This window comes from Nicotiana tabacum, chromosome 16 (genome assembly GCF_000715075.1).
Source record: "Nicotiana tabacum cultivar K326 chromosome 16, ASM71507v2, whole genome shotgun sequence".
Classification (NCBI taxonomy): domain Eukaryota; kingdom Viridiplantae; phylum Streptophyta; class Magnoliopsida; order Solanales; family Solanaceae; genus Nicotiana; species Nicotiana tabacum.
In genome coordinates this window covers 101,327,437-101,349,613 of record NC_134095.1, presented here as the reverse complement: position 1 = coordinate 101,349,613, position 22,177 = coordinate 101,327,437, and the positions used below count along the sequence as shown (strand labels likewise).

Here is a 22,177-nt window from a genome sequence, read left to right as displayed (position 1 = left end):
CCAGATGGAGTAGGTGGTGGTCATACATATTTTTAGGCAAGCAAATCAAGTATCTAACAGTTTGGCAAAGGAAGCTTCCAAGCAGTCCAAATTAAATCAAGTCACGAATTTTGTAGTCTCACGATATTTTGTTGAAAACCAATTCCTAGCAGACAAAGGTGGAACACATTTTATTAAGTTTATTTCGGATGATATGTTATATACTAAGTTGGTTGAACTTGGTAACCAAAATGTCCTAGGTGGCATCTCTATGACATGTAATATGACTGGTTCTTAGTAGTACTAATAAAATATTAGTATTACAGTTTCTTAAAAAAAAATTCTAAATTGGACAGCCGTACCGTGGCCGACCATAACACTTTAGGATCCACATGGAGTCTAGTAGTTTAAGCGAAAGCAGCCAATGTGGAACATCTATATATTACTCCTAAGAAGCCCCACTTGCCGTGGACGAAAGTAAATTCAAGCAAACCACCGATAAAGACTTGAAAACATTTTGTTTGATTGCCAAGAAAGGAATCCATATTCAATCCAGAAAAGGCAATATTGAAGAACGGCTGATTCTCATACGTTACTAGACGATGATCACTTTGATGAATTCCAAACTCTTTCTTCACCTTATTCTATGAAAAGAATGGACGAATTGAAACCTTTACGACCATGATCATCCCCTTTAAACCCTTCTTTGGATCTCAACTGCAGATCCATCACAGCACATTCAACCTTTCGTATTCCTTCTTGAATTCATTATGGACCCTTCTACCTCTCGCTCAGCTGTAGTGATTGACAATGGAACCGGGTATTATATCATTATCCTCCACCTGTTTGATAAAATTCCTCAACGACATTTTGATTCCAAAAGTTTGTTTTTCTCTCTTATTTTCAGGTATACAAAAATGGGTTTTGCTGGAAATGTTGAACCATCTTTCATACTGCCTACAGTTGTCGCTGTTAACGAATCATTTATCAATCAGCCTCGAGCTTTGACTAAGAGCAGCAACTTAGCTCAGTACAGTGCAGGAGTTATGGCTGATCTTGATTTCTTTATTGGGGAAGAGGCAGTGAGTAGATCTAAATCTAGTAGCACTTACAATCTTAGCTATCCTATTAAACATGGACAAGTTGATAACTGGGATGCAATGGAGCGGTTCTGGCAGCAGTGCATATTCAATTATCTGCGCTGTGACCCTGAGGATCACTATTTTCTGTTGACTGAAAGCCCTATGACTGCACCGGAGAACCGCGAATATACCGGTGAAATTATGTTTGAGACTTTCAATGTTCCGGGACTTTATATAGCTGTGCAGCCGGTTCTTGCTCTGGCAGCTGGGTACACAGCATCTAAGGTTGGCAGCCTAGCTTTAAGAACTTTGTCGTGGTTTATTTTTGGGATTTTGATGATATATGGGGTTGGATATTTTATGGTATTAACATTTTTATGATCTATTATAGCTTCGCAAGTAGCTTTGTTTTGTCTAGAGTATTACTGTGTAATAGATGATAGCTTGGATTCTTCAATTGTCCATTATTTGCTCTAGTTTCTCACAATATAAGGACTAACTTCAATGATGTCACTTTTATTGATAAAAAGATTGAGGGGAGTGACCAAATTGATGTGCATAGTGTAAAACTTGTTGTGTTTCTCGAAGTTCAGATTGTTGCCTATGTTATGAGAGAATGTGCAGAGGAGGATATGTGTCTGGTGTGATGGTTTGACTGGAGTTTCGAGCTGTTATTGGGAGTGGATGACACATGGGTGACATGAGGTGTCTGGGAGGAGAAGAAAGGAGGGGAAAAAGGACCAAATGAAATTGAAAAATGAAGGACATAGATGAAAGGAGAAGAAGAGTCTCTGGTTGGAGGGGCTGGGGGAAAAGAGGAGGAGAAGAAGCTATAAGGGAAAAATAGTATCTGGAAGGGTGTGTGAGGAGACTCACTGGGAGGGAGCGGTCTTGGGCTGGCATTGTGGGGTGACGGGTGGTGTTTCGAAGTAGAAGAAGAAAATGGAGATGGAGAAAAAGGGAGTCTTGTGGGGTGAACAAGAAGGAGAAGAGGAGGAATAAGGGAGATGAGATGGACTCCTTTTCTTTTATAATGTTTCTTAATTTTAACCCTTGTTGGTTCTTCACAAGAATCTAAAAAGAGCAATGAGAGCTTCTTTCAAGCTCTTATACAACATTTGAGATTAGTAATGCTGGGTTTGTTTGCGTCTTTGGAGAATTACAAAACAATATTGCAAGTAGTTTGCTGAAAGATGTTTGTTTGGTCAATTTTTATTCATGAACTTGCAAAAAAGTTTTAACTTTTTATTTTTTCCAGAACCTTCAAAAGGAAAGAAAAAAGAAGCTAACTCTTGACGCAAATTTTGGAAACATTACCAAACAAACACTTTTGCAAGTTTCCAGAATACTAAAAGAGACGCAACCTAAAAATATCCCCATTTCACTGTACTCAGGTTTAAAAACTTTTAACTGTGAAAATAAAATTAATTATTCATAAAATCCAATCAATTTGTAATCATTAGATGATGTAAAGACAAGATAACATCAAAAATATTATGTCATATTTGACTGTTTAAGGTGTAGTCGATTAATTGTCATATTTAAAGTGATTGTGGAGTAGCACCTTTAAGAAAAACCTTCTTTGAAAGAAAAGATATAAAATTGTTAGGGACAGACTAAAGTGTATATAAGATCTTTTTAGATAATATACATTTCGGATCTTGAGAGAGGGGGAGGGAAAACGAGAGGGTGAAAGAGAGATGAAGTGATGATGGGGCAAAATTTTGGATTACGGGAAGAGGGAGGGAAATATAGCGGAGGAAAGGTTGAAGATTGAGGGTTCGCAGGCAATGTTTTCTGGCAATCGCTAAACTCCTATCTTCTTACGTGGAAGATGAAATTAAAAAAGAAGTTTGGAGAAGAAGTAAAAAATTAGGGGGATAAAGAGGGAAATAGAAAAAAGGAGTGAAAAGATTAAAGCTAAGTGGTGTCCGACGAGCCTCTAGTGTAGCATTTGACGTGGCGGAGTATGTAGAACACCACCCACGACAATATTGATTTTTCTTTTTGGTTGCAATTGGGTATTAGACTCACTTTTAACAAGACTAGGGGGGCAAAAGGTTGCCCCCAAGTTTTGGTATGTGCGGGATAATTTTAAGGTGGAAAGTATGTATCTTCCCAGTTAGAATCTTTACCTCTTCGTTTTTTTTGATAAGGACAAAAACTGCACAGAAAGAGAAAACTTCCCCATATATCCAAATCGGTATAGATGATTGGTTTCTTCTATGTATAGCCTTTACTTTTTGTATAGACCTTGTATGCGGGAAGTTTGATTTTATGTAATCAACGTAGCAGAATAATAAATGAATCATTGAGGCCACAATCAAAGTAACTATTGTATGAAAGCCCTAGAAAGCTTATCTTGCATCTTGAGTTGAATTGTCCCTCTGGATATCCCCTTCCCCCATTTCTTTTTTCCTTAATTCCTTTTTCTCTTGGTTTTAGTCACTGGAGATGGTTGGGATAGGAGATTGTGGTGTTTGGAGATTTCGGTTGCCTTGTGGTACTTGGCTTGGCATGTCACAAGAATTAATTAGGTAGCTGTATTTTTGTGTTTATCTGCTTTTCTGATTGGTTGGTCTGAGTTGTTTACTGGGACTTACTGGTTTACTTCAACTGGTTAAGAACACCCTAACTGTAGTGATGGATCCAAAGTGTGGTTTCAGTTGTAGAATATGAGGAAGAAGGTGATATAGGAGTGACGTGTTGGAGAAAATACATATTTCCTTTTCAGTGACATAGTTTGATACCCCATAAAAGAGTTAAGAGGTTAGATTGATTTATAAATTATGTTTGTAATAGTAGATAAAAGATGTTAGGTTGTTGTTTATCGACATATATGAAAATCATATTTACTTAAAACTTTTACTCATTGTTGAACTTGGATAAAACTTATTTTACTTATCTTATCAGAAACTATGTCTCTACCTTCACAAGGTAGAGATAAGATATGCATACATACTACCCTCCCCAGACCCCACTTGTGGAATTACACTGGGTTTGTTGTTGTTATTGTTGTATAAAAAAAAATTTGGATAAAACTTATCAATTGGTTATGAATCAGTAGTATCTATAGTGGTATTTACTACCTATGCAAAAATTGTGTCATCATTGTATATCTCAAAAAAATTGTGTCATCATTGTAAAAAGCGTGTCAAACAACTTAGGACATCCTGAATATTGTGTCATGTTGGACAGAGTGAATAAATTGGGACTTATTAGGAACTTAAAGAGTTATCTGCATGCAACTTCAGCTTGACAAAATTGAGTCGCTTTCAAGTCAAAGCAATTGAGGTCAAGCAAGTTGTTGGCTGGCTTGGCTCAGCTGCACTGTACTATAGCATGGCCAGTGCATATGCGCTTTACCTTTCCTAAAAGCATGCAATAGACATACCAAGTATGAGTTTTCCAGAAAACCAGAGTACACTCCAGAGAAATTGTCAAGCAAGGTAGTATTCTGATTGTAAGGACACCATCAATCATTGATTTCCTTATACTGAAAACTCATTCTTGTTGAAGTTCGTCTACTCCTATATGCACTTTCAACGACCTTATCAGAATAAACAACAACAACATACCCAGTATTATCCCCTGGTATCTTTGTCATGTCAAGGAAAATAAGGGTCAAGGACCTTATCAGAAAAAAAGGTAAGGGTCAAGGAGTCTGTTCCAACCTTGTATCTTCATTCTTTTCTTTTCTAGTAGAAAAATGAGAAAATGAACATTGCCTATGGAGAGAGAAAGTACTGGGTTGCATGACAAGCTATATTTGGTATGTCCATTGCTTGCTTGATACAATATCCTGTTTATCTGTTGTCTTCTTTTTTATCATAAATGACATGCATACCATTGTCCCAGAAACTGAACTTAACAGTTGTGGTCTACCAATTTGACATTTCTTGTAATTGTTGTTATATGTTTTTTCTTTAGTGTGAGATGACTGGAATCGTAGTGGATGTTGGAGATGGTGCTACCCATGTTGTACCTGTTGCTGAAGGTTATGTTATTGGGAGTAGCATTAAGTCAATCCCTGTTGCTGGGAAAGATGTTACTCTTTTCATTCAACAGCTCATGAAGGTATATCAGTTCTTGTCTCTTTATGACTTTAGTACAACATTTCCGTAATGTGGTAGAATAGAAATATGTGTCGCTAATAATTAAAAATGCATGTTCACTACTTTTCCTTGACTGTTACTAATCTATTGGGTCGGATGAACAACATAGGATTGTGATATCCTGAATTGTGTCTCAATGTTATTGCTATTAGAAATCTCTTGAAGTTGCAACTATCCAAGAGATGAAACAAGGACATGGAGTAGTTTTGTGTATATAACCTTTACAAGTAATCGCATTCTTTAATTGTAGAAGGGGAGCTATCTCCTGTAGCACACAAGCCTCTGGTTCAAATGAGTATACTGATAGTAGCAATACCTAGTTTCAGCCATTTCATCATTATGTTGGGATGGAACAGGTCATAAATTTGGTCCCCCCTTCTTGCCTTGAACATTCTTGGAAACCAAATGAAGCATCTGAAGATTCTTTACCTGGACAATGGAACTGAGGTTATTACTGGCAGCATTAATCTTGATCCCAATCATTATCCAGCAGGGTTATTTTTGGTTTACTTTATTTTCTTATTTGCTTCTGTTAGCTGATATTCACAACCTTCATGGATAATCAAGATTTGCAGAGTTCTTTTTAAATCGCTGCACAAAACATTTTATCTGAAAATTGTAGTACTTTACTTTTCTTTTGCGTACAGACCATTCCCTACTGAAGTATCTTCTTCTGAATACTGCCGTTGCAAAGTTTCTTAGTGCCTATTTATTTTATGAAACAAAATAAACAACAATTGATGTTATGTTATATGTGTTGTGTTTTCTTTTCGTTAATTGTTAAGTTAGCAAAATAAAACAAGCAAATATTGTTTTCATTTTCTGGAAAGCCTCCTGTTTACCCAATTACCAAATGTCCTTAACGTATATGAGCATCTTGGGTGGATTGATGCCTAGCTTTGAGTTTTGAGAGGGTATCTGATTGTTTAATCAAGCTTCAAAAGATTTAAATTTATTTTTATTTTGTTAAATATAGGAAAGGGGAGAGCATGTTCCAGCAGAGGATTCCTTAGAAGTAGCACGAAAAGTGAAGGAAATGTATTGCTATACTTGTTCTGACATTGTGAAGGTATTATCTATTTTTATGGGCCCATAAATGAATAAGTTGAAAGATTAGTTTAAAAAAAGTTTGAAGTTCTTTCTGAGAATCCATCCAGTGCTCAAACTTGACTCATCTATTCTATGTTTGCTTGAATTAGGGAAATCTACTTATCCCAAGATTTTAACTCCTCAGAATCCTCTTTTGCATTTGAGACTAGAGGTTACAACTGATTTTTGCTTGTAATAGGTCCTTATTGTCAAATGATTTCAGGAGTTTAATAAGCATGATAAAGAGCCAGGGAAGTACATCAAGCAATGGAGAGGTACAAAACCAAAGACAGGAGCACCATATTCATGTGATGTTGGCTATGAGCGATTTCTTGGTCCTGAGGTTTGTTGTCCTCTACCTTCAATTTTCTGAATCTTTTGAGCTCTAAACTTTTACTTTCAATGTGCTTTTAAGCCTACTGGAGTTGAGGTTATACAAGATGCTGGATCAATGAATTAGCATTGTCTACTTCATGTTTACCCAAATCTCTTGAATTGTCCAGAAATGTACAGCTCAAACCCTGCTTCTTTTTCTGCATGAAGTGTATCTCTTTTGCTAAACCCTAATTTAACCGAAAAAACCCACGTAAATTAAAGAAATCTAGTTTTCATGCTCATTTGACTTCTAGTCTCTTGTAAGATATATTTATTCATGTTAAGATTTTGGGGTAAGCGTCTTGACCTCCGACCTACCAATCTGGTGCTCGAGTCATGCAGGGTGATAATCTGGGAACCACTGAGGGGGTGGGAGAAATTAAAAGGAACAAAAAGGAGCTTTGGGCTTAAATCAACATATTGCTGGGTAAAAATAGGAGAACTTTCATGGTGATTAGCTTCAGATTTTAAGTTTTGTTTGTGTTCACAGGTTTTCTTCAATCCTGAGATCTATAATAGTGATTTTACGACCCCTTTACCTGATGTGATTGACAAATGTATCCAGTCTGCTCCAATTGACACAAGAAGAGCTTTATATAAGGTAATTTTGTTGCTGAATTCCATAGAACTATTCTCTAGTGATTCAGAAGAAAAGGTTCCTCATATCTCGAATGAACTGAAGTCGTGTATGAACATCCTCCTCAATGTGAGTGTGATGCATTCTGCATTTTTGGAAATTCAGAATATTGTTCTATCCGGAGGATCAACCATGTTCAAAGACTTCCATAGAAGATTGCAGCGAGATCTCAAGAAGATTGTGGATGACCGTGTTCATGCATCAGATGCTCGGTTAGGTGGAAATGTCAAAGTAAGCCTTTTTCCCTCTCATTCTTGCCTGAATTTTAGGTGACAAATAAATGTTGTCTCCCATATATTAAGCTTGTTTGATTGCTGGAATTTTAAACTCAGGCACAACCAGTTGAAGTGAATGTTGTCAGCAATCCTATCCAGAGATATGCAGTTTGGTTTGGAGGTTCTGTACTAGCTTCAACTCCGGAATTTTTTGCGGTATGTTAATACTTTAGTTTCTACTTCTTTTTTTTTTTTTTTTTTTAATTGTAGTTAATTACGGAAAAGGAACTTAATCGTGTAATTTGCTGGTTTATGTATTCCATTGGAGTAGGAGAATTTAAATCTCTTTTTGGATGACCAATTGTTTTCTTTTTATGTTAGGCTTGCCATACAAAGGCAGAATACGAGGAATATGGAGCTAGCATATGCCGCACAAACCCTGTATTTAAGGGAATGTATTGATATTGATCCAATCCCAACTGATGATTGTTAAGGCACTTATTCTCAAGATGTTCACATTCGACAAGCTTGATCCTTCCATCCTTGTGTTCAGCTCCAAGTTGAAATCCTACACCTGCGGGCATCTTCAGTTATGTTAACGGGTTGGAGGCTGTGTGGAATATACTGTGATGGACTGAGCTGTAACAGAATGGTTATTTTTCTCCATGAGCTGCACATGTGGTCTTGCCTGGGGGGAAATTGCTGTTATCGGCAGGATTGGTTGGCACTTCCATTTGGCAGATGACTTCACAGATTGGTTAGAAGACATTTACTGAGCTGAATGTTATTTTCTCAGTGTTCAGCTCAATCTAGGGATTTACCAGTTTTATTTTGTTAAGAAGCCAAGATAATAAGCTTCAAAGAAATGGAGGTAGATTTTTGTTTTTCAATGATATTTAAAGGATTGATTAGGGGATTGTAGAATCACGCGGAAGCTCGTTTTCTCTGTAGACGTATTCTAATCATACAGCAGTACCTGTATATTTGATTTTCACTAATGAATCTTCATTCTTTTTGGTATTGTATCCTAGTCAGTTTGTCCAGTGCAATTTAATCTGCATGTCAGAGCTTTTATGATCGTTTTTTTAAAAGTCAGTTTCATTACTCTTAGCTTTTGGTAAGTCCGGATGGAAAGATTTCAGTTTGGGTTTTCATAAGCAGTTACAGAAAAATTGATTTGTTTGTTGTTAATACGGAGGCCTAATAAAAGGTGGTTTTTCCCCCACTCCTTTCTTGATGTACTTGTGTACTTTGTCATTCGTTGACAATTTGGAGGAGTTGAAAAAGATACTTTGGAAGAAGCATCTCTCCCTCTCAAGAAATATTTCATATCTATGACATGCGAAAGTAATTTTCCGATACATTGGGTTTTATAATGACCCGACCGGTCGTTTTAAGAATTAACGCTCCGATTCCCTATTAACTGCTTTCCCCATGTTATTTTCTGCTATTGTGAGTTGTCGGGAGGATTCGTTTGGAGTTTCGGAGTGTTTTGGGACACTTAGTCCCTAAATGAGAGCTTAAGTTTTAGAATTTGGCCCGTGGTCGGAGCAGTGTGAAGACGGCCTCGGAATGGAATTATGTCCATTTCGTTAGCTCCGTTGGATGATTTCGGGCTTAGGGGCGTGTCCGGATTGTGTTTTGAAGGTCCGTAGCTTATTTAGGCTTGAAATGCCGAAAGTTAAATTTTTGAAGTTTCCGGTTCGATAGTGAGATTTTGATATAGGGGTCGGAATGGAATTTGGAATAATTTCGTAGTGTTGAATATGACGTGTGTGCAAAATTTTCGGTCATTCAGACGAGGTTTGATAGACTTTTTGATCAAAAGCACAAATTGAGAGTTTTTGGAGTTCTTAGGCTTGAATCTGTGGTTGATTCGGCATTTCGATGTTGTTTTAGGTGTTTTTAGGATTGGTATAAGTTTGGATAGTGTTATATGACTTGTTCGTGCTTTTGGTTGAGGTTCCGGAGGCCTCGTGATGATTTCAGATGGTTAACGGGAAGTTTGGAGTTGGGAATTTGCAGCTGAAGCTGCTGAGTCTGTTGTCATAACCGCACCTGCGGTATGGGGCCGCAGGTGCGGCACCGCAGAAGCGGTTAGGGGACCGCAGGTGCGGCACCGCAGAAGCGGTTAGGGGACCGCAGGTGCGGTGTGAGGCAATGTTGAAATTGGTCGCATATGCGGTCCAAGTACCGCAGAAGCGACACCATATCTACGGGTAAGAGGTCGCAGGTGTGTAAGTTTGGGTTTTAATGAAAAGTCGCAAGTGTGGTTCTTTTGCCGCAGGAGTGGGACTGCAGGTGCGGTTCCATGGTCGCAGAAGCAGATATCACTGGTCAGAAAAAAGGAAGAACGAGGGTTTGAACTCAAAACTTGGAAAAACGGGTTGGAGCTCGGTTGAGGACGATTTCTCAAGGGTTTTTGAAGGACAAACATTGGGTAACGTTTTATATCTTGATTTTTAATCCTAGAACTATAATCTATTGTTGTTTTCATCTTCTAATTAAGGAAATTGAGAGTAAAAGTTTGGAAAATGGGAGAAGGTTTCCCCAATTGAAAATTTGAGTTTTGAGTGAGATTTTGACGTCGGATTTTGGTGATTTTCATTCGAGTGTGTTCATGAGTGATTGGGGGTTCTGAATTTGTAAATTTTATCCAAATCCGAGACGCGGGCCCGGGGGACTATTTGGGCGATTTTTCTTAATTTCACGTGTTAGCTTCGAATTAATTAGTTAAATTAGTTACTTGAAGTTATATTTATATTATGCAATTACTTTGAATAGATTTGGGCCATTTGGAGTCGGGTGCTCGTGGTAAGAATGTGATTTCGAGTTGATTGAGCTAGTTCGAGGTAAGTGGCTTGCCTAACCTTGTGTGGGGGAACTCCCATTAGGATTTGGTATTGTTGTTATATGAGTGTCGTGTACGTGAGGTGACGAGTGCGTACACATGCTAATTATTGAAAATCCCATTTTCATTAAGCTAATACCTATGTTTTCTTGTAATTTAGCAAATGCTTGTACTTGAAGCCTCTTGTTTAGATTATGAAAAGCATGCTTACGTGACTTAATTATCATACCTGCTTTAATTGCCTACTTGTACTATGTGCGGCATGTTAGAGTAGAAATTTCTTGTTTAATTCTTGAATAGAATTGTATATTCTTCTGAGATGATTTTGTGTTTACTTTAGGACTACAGACGATATCTCGAAAGATTCCCTTGCTTGTTTACTTTGGGACTACGGATCGGTATTCCGGTAGATCCTCCTGCACATTTATGATTGGGACTACGGGACAACACTCGGTAGATTTTCCGTACTGGATATTTACTTTGGGATTACGGTTTGGTACTCCGGGAGTTTCCCTTGCACATTTATGATTCGGACTACGGTACGATATCCCAGGAGATCCTCTGGACATTTACGTTTGGGACTACGGGATGATATCCCGGGAGATCCCCTGTTGCTATTTCTGTGTACTGAGTTAGATTATCTCTGTGATTTTATTCGTTATAGACTGTTAGCATTTTAATTATATTGTCGTATTCTATACTGTTTTACCTTATTTTTCATATATAATCAGTAGGGCACTGACCTTCCTCGTCACCACTCGACCAAGGTTAGGCTTGGCACTTACTGAGTACCGCTGTGGTATACTCATGCTCTTTCCTGCATATATTGTTCGTGTGCAGATCCAGGTTCGTCGGTTCAGCCATACTTCTAGTGAGGTGAGGCGATCTTCAGAGACTTCAAGTTATATCTACCGCGTCCGTAGACCGAGCAGTCCCTCTCTCTTCTAGCTTTATCTCTCATGTATTTACTTTTATTTAGACATTCTGGAGTTAGAACACCTTGTAGTTATTCCACAGCTTGTGATTTCATGAGATTCTGGGTTTTTGGGAGTTGATTCAGTTTGAGAGTTTATATATTTGTATATGCCGAGCGGCATCTTAAACGTTTTATTTATATTTTATCCGCAGTTTTGGCTAGTTTTATCTTTTGTTTTCTTTTCCGCAAATTGTTAGGCTTACCTAGTCGTAGGGACTAGGTGCCATCACGACAGTTCACGAAGGGAGAACTTGGGTAGTGACAAGTTGGTATCAGAACTCTAGGTTTATAAAAGTCATGAATCACAAGCCGGTTTGTTAGAGTCTCGCGGGTTGGTACAGAGACGTCTGTACTTATCTACGAGAAGCTATGTAACTGTTAGGAAAATTCCACTTCATTTGATTTCCTTGTCGTGCGAGATTTTTGGTATCACAATTCTAAACTTCTGTCTTCTATTTGCTATCGGAGATGACCAGGCACCCGCACCCCCTGCTAGAGCTGTCAGAGGTCGGGGCCGGGGTAGAGGCCAAGGACGCACCCGTGGTGCAGCCAGAGCACCCGCGCAAGTGATCGGGTCCAACCCTACACCACTACAGAGTGGCAAGAACGGTCGATGCAACTTTTACCCGAGAAGGTCGGGATCGAATCCACATGGAGCTAATACAATGTTTGGAGTTGGATTCCTATCTAATCTAGCAGTGCATAGTGCTCTTGATTACACTTCCAATCATTCTTGTTTGTTTGTTACTTCAAATTTTATACTAATGATGCGCGAAATTAAGCTACGTAGATATGTTTGTAGGGTTTTCCAAATGGGTAAAGAGGTACTAGGGAAGTGACTTACTCCTAGGTGAGCCTAAGTAAAAAAGGCACAAATTAGTGTTTGCAACCACTAATTCAATATAGAAGCATAAATTAGGTCAAATAACAATTACCCATAAACATTTAAGCCCTAAAATAAAAGACCTATTAAATACCCACACTAGGGTTGAGCCACAACCCTAGCTAATGGGTTTAGCTACTTATAATTGAAGAAGAAATCATAGATTGAGATGAAGAATAATCCGTAAATTGTAATTACAAGATAAGAGACTAAGATTAATTGCTAAGTAAGCTACAAAATTACTCAAAATAGACAAAAACGGCGCTTCACGTGCTCAGCTAACGTAAGATGACCTAAAAATCTGAAAAAGTAGTATTTATACACATGCAAATTTTTTGGACAAAAATGCCCCTAACGGAGGTACCGCTGATAGCGGAAAATGGACCGCTATAGCGGTGAGGCTATCACGACCACGGTAAATCAATCGTGGACTGCGGTCTTCAGCTTTAGCTCAGACTCCATGCTCTCTGAATCTCTTCTCCGCGGATTGCGGTAAAAGGACCTTTGTCGCGGTAGGGGTACCGCGGTCGTGTAAAATCACCGCGGACCGCGGTAACTTGCAATGCCTCAAATTGTATCTCTCTGAACCTTGCCACCACAGACCGCGATAAAAGGACCGCGGTCGCGGTGGGTCTTCTGCGGCCACAATGGATTTTCCGCTGTAGCGCTGCTTTGACTTGGCTTTGAACTTGTGCAAGTTTCACTCCTTTTTGAGCTGGTTATGACATCCTTGTTTCCTGTTGACCAAACACTGCAAACAAGCACAACAAGTTAGCTTTTGGGAACACTTATACATATTTAGTCCAAAACTCAAGCAAAAAGGAGCATAAAATAGACTAGAATCCCTAGTTATCAACTCTCCAAAACTTAAGCTTTTGCTTGTCCTCAAGCAAACAAAGTAAATTCCACCTCCTCAAGATAAAAGAAAGGAAAATTTTAGCTGTCCTAAAGTAACCTCATCAAGAATCAATTGGGACTAACAATTACTCTCAACTCAAATGTATTATCAATAATACACAACCTTTTAGCACCATGGCTATAGTGCGACACAAAAGATCAAGAGTTGACTCAACTCATCAAGGACACTCTTTCTGTTACATTGGTCGTTGTGGAACCCAAACTCATACTCCTCAACTCTCCATAAGCAAACCTTACTTTTAGATTGTAGCACTCAGAATGAGGATTGTGGGAAACACACTCATCTCTATCAAAGGAAGGTCACAAGTCCGACTCTAAGTACCATAAGTTTGCCCCTTATGTGAGTCACCACTAATGTAAGCTCACCCAACTCAAGATCATATAGGGCTTTTGTAGGAATGTAATGAAGGCTTTTGATTCAAGGTAGGATATATTGGTCTAAGAAAGTTTCATTTTCCCTTAAGCACTTCATTTGCTTCATTTTGGCACACATTTTCTTGACTCTTTGAGTCAATTACTTCTTCTTTAGGGGCTAGAGGGACACACTGTCACTCTTTCTTGTTCATTTCAATTCTTTTTCTCCTTTCCAACCTTTCCATGCCTTTCCTCTTTTGCTTTTATTGAATCCCTTCATTTTCTCTACATTGTTCACTTTCTTTTTGACTTTTTTTGTCTTTTCTTTCTTTTTATTTTTGCCTTTCCTTTTCTTCAATTTGTACCTTTTTTAACTTTTGCATTCCTCATCTGTCCCCCCAAACTTATGTTTTTGCCTTGTTCTAAGGAAAGATAGGGTGCCAAGAGAGGGTTATTTCAGAACGGATAAAGTCTTGTATCATGGTTATTGAAAGAATAAGGGCTATGGCTCAATGGGGTTGACTAGGGATATTATCATTGGTAGGCTATGGATATTTTTAAGTCTCAATTAGGATCAAGGAGAGCTTATAATCACTTCTCAAGTCGAGCTTCACTTAGGATTTCGCCGAGACAAACATTCAGGGCAAGTTCTAGACTCATTGGCACGGACTTGGACTTGTAAATCAATACCTCACCACACAAGCTATAGGATTGCTAAAGAAACAGAGTCGGGGACCCACAACAACCTTATCTAAGATTTGATCAACACAAATGGTTCCGAGAAACCACTCGATGATTGTTTAGCCAACACAAGAGTCTCAAGGTCACACCTATCACCATCCTATACACAACAAATTTTTTTCACCATAAGGTTAAAGGTAAATGTGTTAGGCCCAAGCGAAGATTAACCTGAGGCACCATTGCTTACTAACTACTATTTACATAAAAACAAAAAAAAAACAGACTCAAACCCTTAAGAAGGTTGTCATGCCATCCATCATCGGGAAGAGCCACCCCGTTCACACAAACTCCACCTTTGGAAAGAACCATGGCATTAAGAATACCAAAGGCTTATTGTTCATTGAAACTTGAAAAATAAGAAGCTACGAACCGAAAAAAGAAGTTATTAAATGAAATAAGAAGTTATACTATTAAGGAAATTGCAAAAGAAGCTATGAAGTAAAATGCGGAAAGTATACTTGTACAAAGGGGGGTTTAGATGAATATACATAAGAGGGAATGAATATATACGTGAGAGTAACTTTATATACAGACCAAGATAAAACAATAACGAAAAGTAAAAAAAAGAAGATATAGTTATATACATACCAAAAGTGAAAAATAAGCATAAAGAAATAAAATAGTGTCATAATTACAATCCAACTACCAAATCAAAGTAGGGCCACCCCCTCAAATGAAAGCTAGCATAGTGCTCAATGCTAACTAACCAAAAATAAGCTAAAAAAGAAAGATAGAGAGTGAAGAAAACTCCATATGGATCCTCCGTCTGCATGGGGTCCTGTGGTAGCAAGGCCTCCTGTCACTAAGTGGGGTCCTGTGGTAGCACGAGACCTGTGGCTGGGCACCTGGATCATCTATCCCGGGGGCCTGTGGCTGGCCAGAAGCAACACCCTCCGTTTCCTCCAACTCAATCTCAACATCATCCACCTGGGGGATCATCCTCCTCCTCTTTGGAGCTCTTTCAATCTCTGCTCCGGAACCTGCTCTGTCTGAGCTGCTGGTGGCTGATCATGCAATAGTAGCTCTAAAGGCAAATGGTCAGCTCCCTTCATCTTCTCCACTTCTCCCCTCAATTCCTTAACCGACTCCTTCGATGCACGCGTCTTCTTAAGCTTCTTTGTGTATTTGCTTAGCTCCTTAAGTGTTTTCCCTTGATCAACAAGATCATCCATTATCAGCTTTTCGTTATCAATGAGTTTCTTCTGGTTATGATCGGGTCCAACCCTACACCATTACAGAGTGGCAAGTGCGGTCGATGCAGCTTTTACCCGAGAAGGTCGGGATCGAATCCACAGGGAGATAATATAATGTTTGGCGTTAGATTCCTATCTAATCTAGAAGTGTGTAGTGCTCTTGATTACACTTTCAATCATTCTTGTTTGTTTGTTACTTCAAATTTTATACTAATGATGCGCGAAATTAAGCTGCGTAGATATGTTTGTAGGGTTTTCTAAATGGGTAAAGAGGCACTAGGGAAGTGACTTACTTCTAGGTGATTATCTATGATCTAGAACTTAGAGCAGTAATATTATAGTTGGGATCGTGATATAGCCAATGCACAAAGCTACTCACTCTACACCTCTCGATAGTAAGAGTCACTTTGCCCTAATTGGCTTTCTTAAGCCCAATTGGGTGTTCAATTTGTGCAAGAAATGTTGGATCAAGTCGGGTATTACTATTTCTAGGTTTATCTCTTTAACTGGGGCTATCAATCTCTTGAATACACCCCAATTCCTTGTTGGCCTGAAATTCATAGACTTATAGCCTGTTTGGCCAAGCTGCAAAAATCAGCTTATTTTGAGAAGCGCTTTTTTTCAAAAGTGCTTTTCTCAAAAGTACTTTTGGTGAGAAGCAGTTTGTGTTTGACTAATTAGTTTGAAAAGCACTTCTGAGCAGTAATTAGTGTTTGGACAAGCTTTAAAAAACTGCTTCTAAGTGTATTTTTCTCAAAAGTGCTTCTCAAAAAGTGCTTTTGGAGAGAAGCTACTTTTTTCTGCTTCTCCAAAACTGCTTCTGCTTCTCCTCAAAAGCACTTTTTTTCCTTCCAGAAGCTTGGCCAAACACCTTAATTTTTGACCAAAAGTGCTTTTGACAAAAAAAAAGCACTTTTGGCCAAAAATAAGCTTGGCCAAACAGGCTATTAGTCTCTCATTCTCAAGAAGAGCCTAAGTCAAAAAGGCATAAATTAGTGTTTGCAACCACTAACTCAACATAGAAAGCATAAATCAGGCCAAATAACAATCACCCATAAACATCTAAGCCCTAAAATAAAAGACCCATTAAATACCCACACTAGGGTTGAGCCACAACTCTAGCTAATGGGTTTAGCTACTCACAATTGAAGAAGAAATCATAGATTGATATGAAGAATAATCCATAAATTGTAATTACAAGATAAAAGACTAAGATTAATTGCTAAGTAAGCTAAAAAATTATCAAATTAGACAAAAGCGGCGCTTCACGTGCTCAACTAATGTAAGGTGACCTAAAAATATGAAAAAGTAGTATTTATACACAACCAAATTTTTCGGACAAAAATGCCCCTGACGGAGGTACTGCTAACAGCGGAAAATGGACAACACAAGAGTCTCAAGGTCACAACTATCACCATCCTATACACAACAATTTATTTTTAACCATAAGGTCAAAAGTAAATGTGTTAGACCCAAACGAAGCTTTGCCTGAGGCACCATTGCTTACTAACTACTATTTACATAAAAAACAAAAAGAAAAACAAACTCAAACCCTTAAGAAGGTTGTCATGACATCCATCATCGGGAAGAGCCACCCGGTTCACACAAACTCTACCTTTGGAAAGAACCGTGGCATTAAGAAAACCAAAGGCTTATTGTTCATTGAAACTTGAAAAATAAGAAGCTACGAATCGAAAACAAGAAGCTATTAAATGAAATAAGAAGTTATACTATTAAGGAAATTGCAAAAGAAGCTATGAAGTAAAATGCAGAAAGTAAACTGAATATGTACAAATGGGGGCTTAGATGAATATACATAAGAAGGAATGAATATATACATGAGATCAACTTTATATACAGACCAAGATAGAAGAATAACGAAAAGTAAAATAAAAGGTAAAGTTATATACATACCAAAAGTGAAAAATAAGCATAAAGAAAGAAAATAGTATCATAGTTACAATCCAACTACCAAATCAAAGTAGGGTTACCCCCTCAAATGAAAGCTAGCATTGTACTCAATGCTAACTAACCAAAAATAAGCTCAAAAAGAAAGAGAGTAAAGAAAACTCCTTATGGATCCTCCGTCTGCATGGGGTCCTGTGGTAGTATAGGCTCCTGTGACTGAGTGGGGTCCTGTGGTAACATGGGATCCTGTGGCTGGGCACCTGAATCATCTATCTCGGGGGACCAGTGGCTGGCCATAAGCAACACCCTCCGTCTCCTCCAACTCAATATCAACATCATCCACCTGGGAGATCATCCTCCTCCTCTTTGGAGCTCTCTCAATGTCCTGCTCTGGAATCGGGTACTCGTGGCAAGAACGTGATTTTGAGTTGATTGAGCTGGTTTGAGGTAAATGGCTTGTCTAACCTTGTGTGGGGGAACTCCGCTTGGGATTTGGTAATGTTGTTATATGAGTGCCGTGTACGTGAGGTGACGAGTGCGTACACGTCCTAATTGTTGAAAATCCCGTTTTCATTAAGCTAATACCTATGTTTTCTTGTAATTTAGTAAATACTTGTACTTGAAACCTTTTGTTTAGATTAGGAAAAGCATGCTTACGTGACTTAATTGTCTTACCTGCTTTAATTGCCTACTTGTGCTCTGTGCGGCATGTTAAAGTAGAAATTTCCTGTTTAATTCTTGAATAGAATTGTATATTCTTCTGAGATGATTTTGTGTTTACTTTGGGACTATGGGACGATATCCCGAGAGATCCCCCTGCTTGTTTACTTTGGGACTACGGATCGGTATTCCAGTAGATCCCCCTGCACATTTATTATTGGGACTAGGGGACAACACCCGGTAGATTTTCCGTACTGGATATTTACTTTGGGATTATGGTTTGGTACTCCGGGAGTTTCCCTTGCACATTTATGATTCGTACTACGGTACGATATCCCAGGAGATCCTCTGGACATTTACGTTTGGGACTACGGGATGATATCCCGGGAGATCCCCTGTTGCTATTTCTGTTTACTGAGTTAGATTCTCTCTGTGATTTTATTCGTTATAGACTGTTAGCATTTTAATTATATTGTCGTATTATACTGTTTTACCTTGTTTTTCATCTATAATCAGTAGGGACCTAACCTTCCTCGTCACTACTCGACCGAGGTTAGGCTTGACACTTGCCGAGTACTGTTGTGGTGTACTCATGCCCTTTCCTGCACATGTTTTTTGTGTGCAGATTTAGGTTCGTCGGCTCAGCCACACTTCCAGTAAGGCGAGGCGATCTTCAGAGACATCGAGGTATATCTGTCGCGTCCGCAGACCGATGAGTCCCCCTCTATTCTCTCGTTTAGCTTTAGCTCTCCTGTATTTACTTTTAATTTGTTTAGACATTTTGGAGTTAGAACACCTTGTAGTTATTCCACAGCTTGTGATTTCATGAGATTCCGGGTTTTTGGGAGTTGATTCAGTGTGAGAGTTTATATATTTGTATATGCCGGGGGCATCTTAAACGTTTTATTTACGTTTTATCCGCAGTTTTGGCTAGTTTTATCTTTTGTTTTCTTTTTCGCAAATTGTTAGGCTTACCTAGTCATAGGGACTAGGTGCCGTCACGACAGTTCACGAAGGGCGAACTTGGGTCGTGACAGGTTTATAGGTATATAGCATTAGATGTGCGAACTGACAATACGCTATGAACACTCTGTTTGTTGTACTCCCTCCATTTACTTTTACGTGTTACAACGACAATAACAATACAATGTAATTTCATAAGTGGAGTTCGGGGAGGATAGGATATACGCAGCCTTACCCCTGCTCTGGAAGGGCAGAGAGATTGTTCATTATATTAAAAATGCATTTTTACTTTTACTTGTTCACATTTAAATGTTTACACATTGTATTCACATTATGTATTTATCCTTGATAAATTAGGGGATAAAGTTGGATTTGCCCAAAGACATTTGTCTCTCTTTTATGGTGTTAGAGCCATCATAGCCTAACAGTCTCATTTCCTGTTTCAATGGGTGACAAATTAAAGTCCCCTATCTCCAGCAAATAACCAAGATGCAACAGTACCTCAATTCCCTTAATTTTTGATCCAATTATATAACCCACCAGGCCACCACCATCTGCTTCCCTAATTAATTAGCATCAACGCCACCTCCTAAAACTTTCTTCCACAAATTACTTGTCATGTGGAAATCACTTCTTCATGTCCTTTTTTTAAACCAAACCCACACCCTTTCATTTATCATCAACTTTTTGGATTCGGCATCATATGATGTTTGGCAATATCTCACTTATGCCAAGTCCTCACGAGCCCGTTTAATTAAGAGAAATTTTCGTAAAACACTATTTTTTTAGTAGTAATTAGTCATTTATAGATACCATTTGCTATATTACGGATTATAGATATCTTTTATGTGGTTATAAAATTTATTTGATGTATTTAAGCTATTGTATTCATGAATACAGTAGCAAAAATAGGCGTGAATTAGGGAAGTCCAGCTAATCAGTAGTTGCATTCGAGTGTATTCGACTGTATTCATGGAGTGAAACATGGGATTACAGCTGGACAGATTATCGTATTCGACTGTATTCACGGCATGAAATAGGGGATTACACTATTTTTAAAAGGGAAAGTGAATCAATTAACATAATAGACTCCGAATATAACTCAACAAACTCAATTATAACACACAAATTTTGTATTTTCGGTTATAAAAAAGATTCTCAACCGAAAAATACCCCAAAAACATAGCAAACTTCAGAAAAATTATATGATACATCTGAATACATAAATTATATTAATTAAAAAAAATATATGAATACATTCATGGCATATAGCGAGACAGTGAATACAATGAAATACATAGAATACAACGGGATACATTGAAATACAATGAAAAAAATAGTGAATACAATGAAATACATGGAATACAACGAGATACATTGAATTACAATGAAAAAAAAGACAATAAATACATGAAAATACATTTAAATATATTAACAGAAAATCAAGTTGCTCAGCCCCAAACTACATCGTCTTTGTTCAAGAACAAACCCTAATTTCCGGCGAATCTTCCTCGTTATGCCATCGGAATCACTGTCGCTCTCCGATGGATCCAAAGGCAGTGAATTTTCACGCGATTTAATGGCAGCGCCGACACGAAAATGAGCTTGCCGGAAAGCGGAATGTGATGCCGTGGATAACGACTGTTGACGGACGTTGCTGCTCGAGAAGAGTGGAATTGGTGATTGAACCAGGTGAATGAATGAAGCTCGAACGTATAAATAGTGATGCCATTTTGACCAATTCATTACGGGCTTAACTACATGAGCTATTTCTGTTGCAACTGTGTTAGCTTTTCCAGTGGGAAGAGACGGCTTGAAAAGCTTTATTCAGGAGTTTATTTGGAGATGGGGGAAGAGAATGAGATGTATCAAAGTAGAGAGAGAAAGAAAATTGTATAACTGATTAGCGTATTTAGTGGCTTAGGGCTAGGAGGTAACCAAAATTAAATATTTTGCTATAAACCTTAAAAGATATTTATAGAATATATTTTTTTTAAATGATATTTAAAATAAATAAGGTGTTAACTTTGCTATAGGAGGTAAAAATTCCTTTAATTAACCAAAGGTACTCACTCTATTACAGCCTATCTCCAACATATCTAATAACGTAAATGTTGAATTTATTCCTTCCTCTTTTTTATGTCAAGGACGGGGCATATCTGCTGGCAGGGAAATCTAAGGACGACGTCTATGTGTGGCGCACTCAATCATCCTCTCTTCCAAACATGCCTGCTCCACTACGCTCAATTCCAAGTCTACGTAGCACAATCGTTTAGGGCATCCCTCCCACATCCTTACTCATTTAGTTATCTCACAAAATTTACCTTTATCTTTATCCAAGGATCAGGTTGTTTGCAACTCTTGTAAGTGCTACAAATTACCTTTTTATTTATTATCAATAAAAAGTTTCAATCCCCTTGAATATGTTTACTCACATGTATGGAGTCCTGCACCCATAACCTCTATTGATGATTTTCGGTATTATTTAATTTCTCATTTGGACTGTTATACCAATTATATATACATCTTTCACACGAAGTCAAAATCCGAGGTCTCAGTGATACTTCTTAAATTTAAATTAGTTGAGAAATTCTTTAAGCGCTCTATTATACAGTTTTACTCAGATAATGGCGGCAAGTTTGTCGTACTCAAATATTTCTTTGAGAGTAGTGGAATCTCTCATCTTTTAATTCCGCTACATACCCCTCTGACAAAGGCGGATGCAGTGTGAAAGTTACAGGTTAATTGAACACATAACTTTTAATGTGGAGTAGAAATTTATGTGCAAAAATCCATTAAAATTGCAAAAATAATAGATTTGAACCCATAATAATAAATATATAATGTGTTCAATGTTAAAAATCTTAAAAATTGAATCATAGAATTTAAATCCTAAATCCACTTTTGCCCTCAACATAATGCTACATCTGAAAGACGCTACCGTCGTGTTGTCAAAACTGGTACTCTCCTCTACTTTGCCAATCTCCCTCTTAAATTTTGGTCTCATGCTTTTTTTTACTGCCACTTTATCTCATCAATCGCCTGCCTACCCCAATACTTACTTGCCAAAGACGCTCCTTTCTTTCGTCTCTTTGGCTACCATCCCAACTATCTTAAACTTCGCACACTTGGGTGGTTGTGTTATTCATGGCTTCGTTGCTATGCCCATCATAAAATGGATCCAAAATTCGTCCATGTGTCTTTCTTGGCTACTCTACCAATCAAAGTATTTACAAAT

General features: G+C 38.1%; 1 protein-coding gene across 1 annotated transcript; it reads left to right on the top strand.

Moving 5' to 3' along the window:
• The first annotated feature begins 446 nt into the window (after positions 1-446).
• On the top strand, positions 447-8,512 carry LOC107824593 (actin-related protein 3). Its single transcript, XM_016651394.2, has 9 exons — positions 447-799; positions 887-1,346; positions 4,992-5,138; positions 6,153-6,245; positions 6,489-6,608; positions 7,131-7,241; positions 7,383-7,508; positions 7,610-7,708; positions 7,874-8,512. The coding sequence occupies exons 1-9, from the start codon at positions 750-752 to the stop codon at positions 7,952-7,954; spliced, it is 1,287 nt and encodes a 428-aa protein (XP_016506880.1). The 5' UTR covers positions 447-749; the 3' UTR covers positions 7,955-8,512.
• The last annotated feature ends 13,665 nt before the right edge of the window (positions 8,513-22,177 follow it).

What these genes read in the sequence shown, in the direction of transcription:
- LOC107824593 (XM_016651394.2), top strand. Translation starts at nt 750, where the DNA reads ATGGACCCTTCTACCTCTCGCTCAGCTGTAGTGATTGACAATGGAACC. An exon ending in CTTGTTCTGACATTGTGAAG is followed by an intron (nt 6,246 to 6,488) that starts GTATTATCTATT and finishes AAATGATTTCAG; the next exon opens with GAGTTTAATAAGCATGATAA. An exon ending in GGTTAGGTGGAAATGTCAAA is followed by an intron (nt 7,509 to 7,609) that starts GTAAGCCTTTTT and finishes TTTTAAACTCAG; the next exon opens with GCACAACCAGTTGAAGTGAA.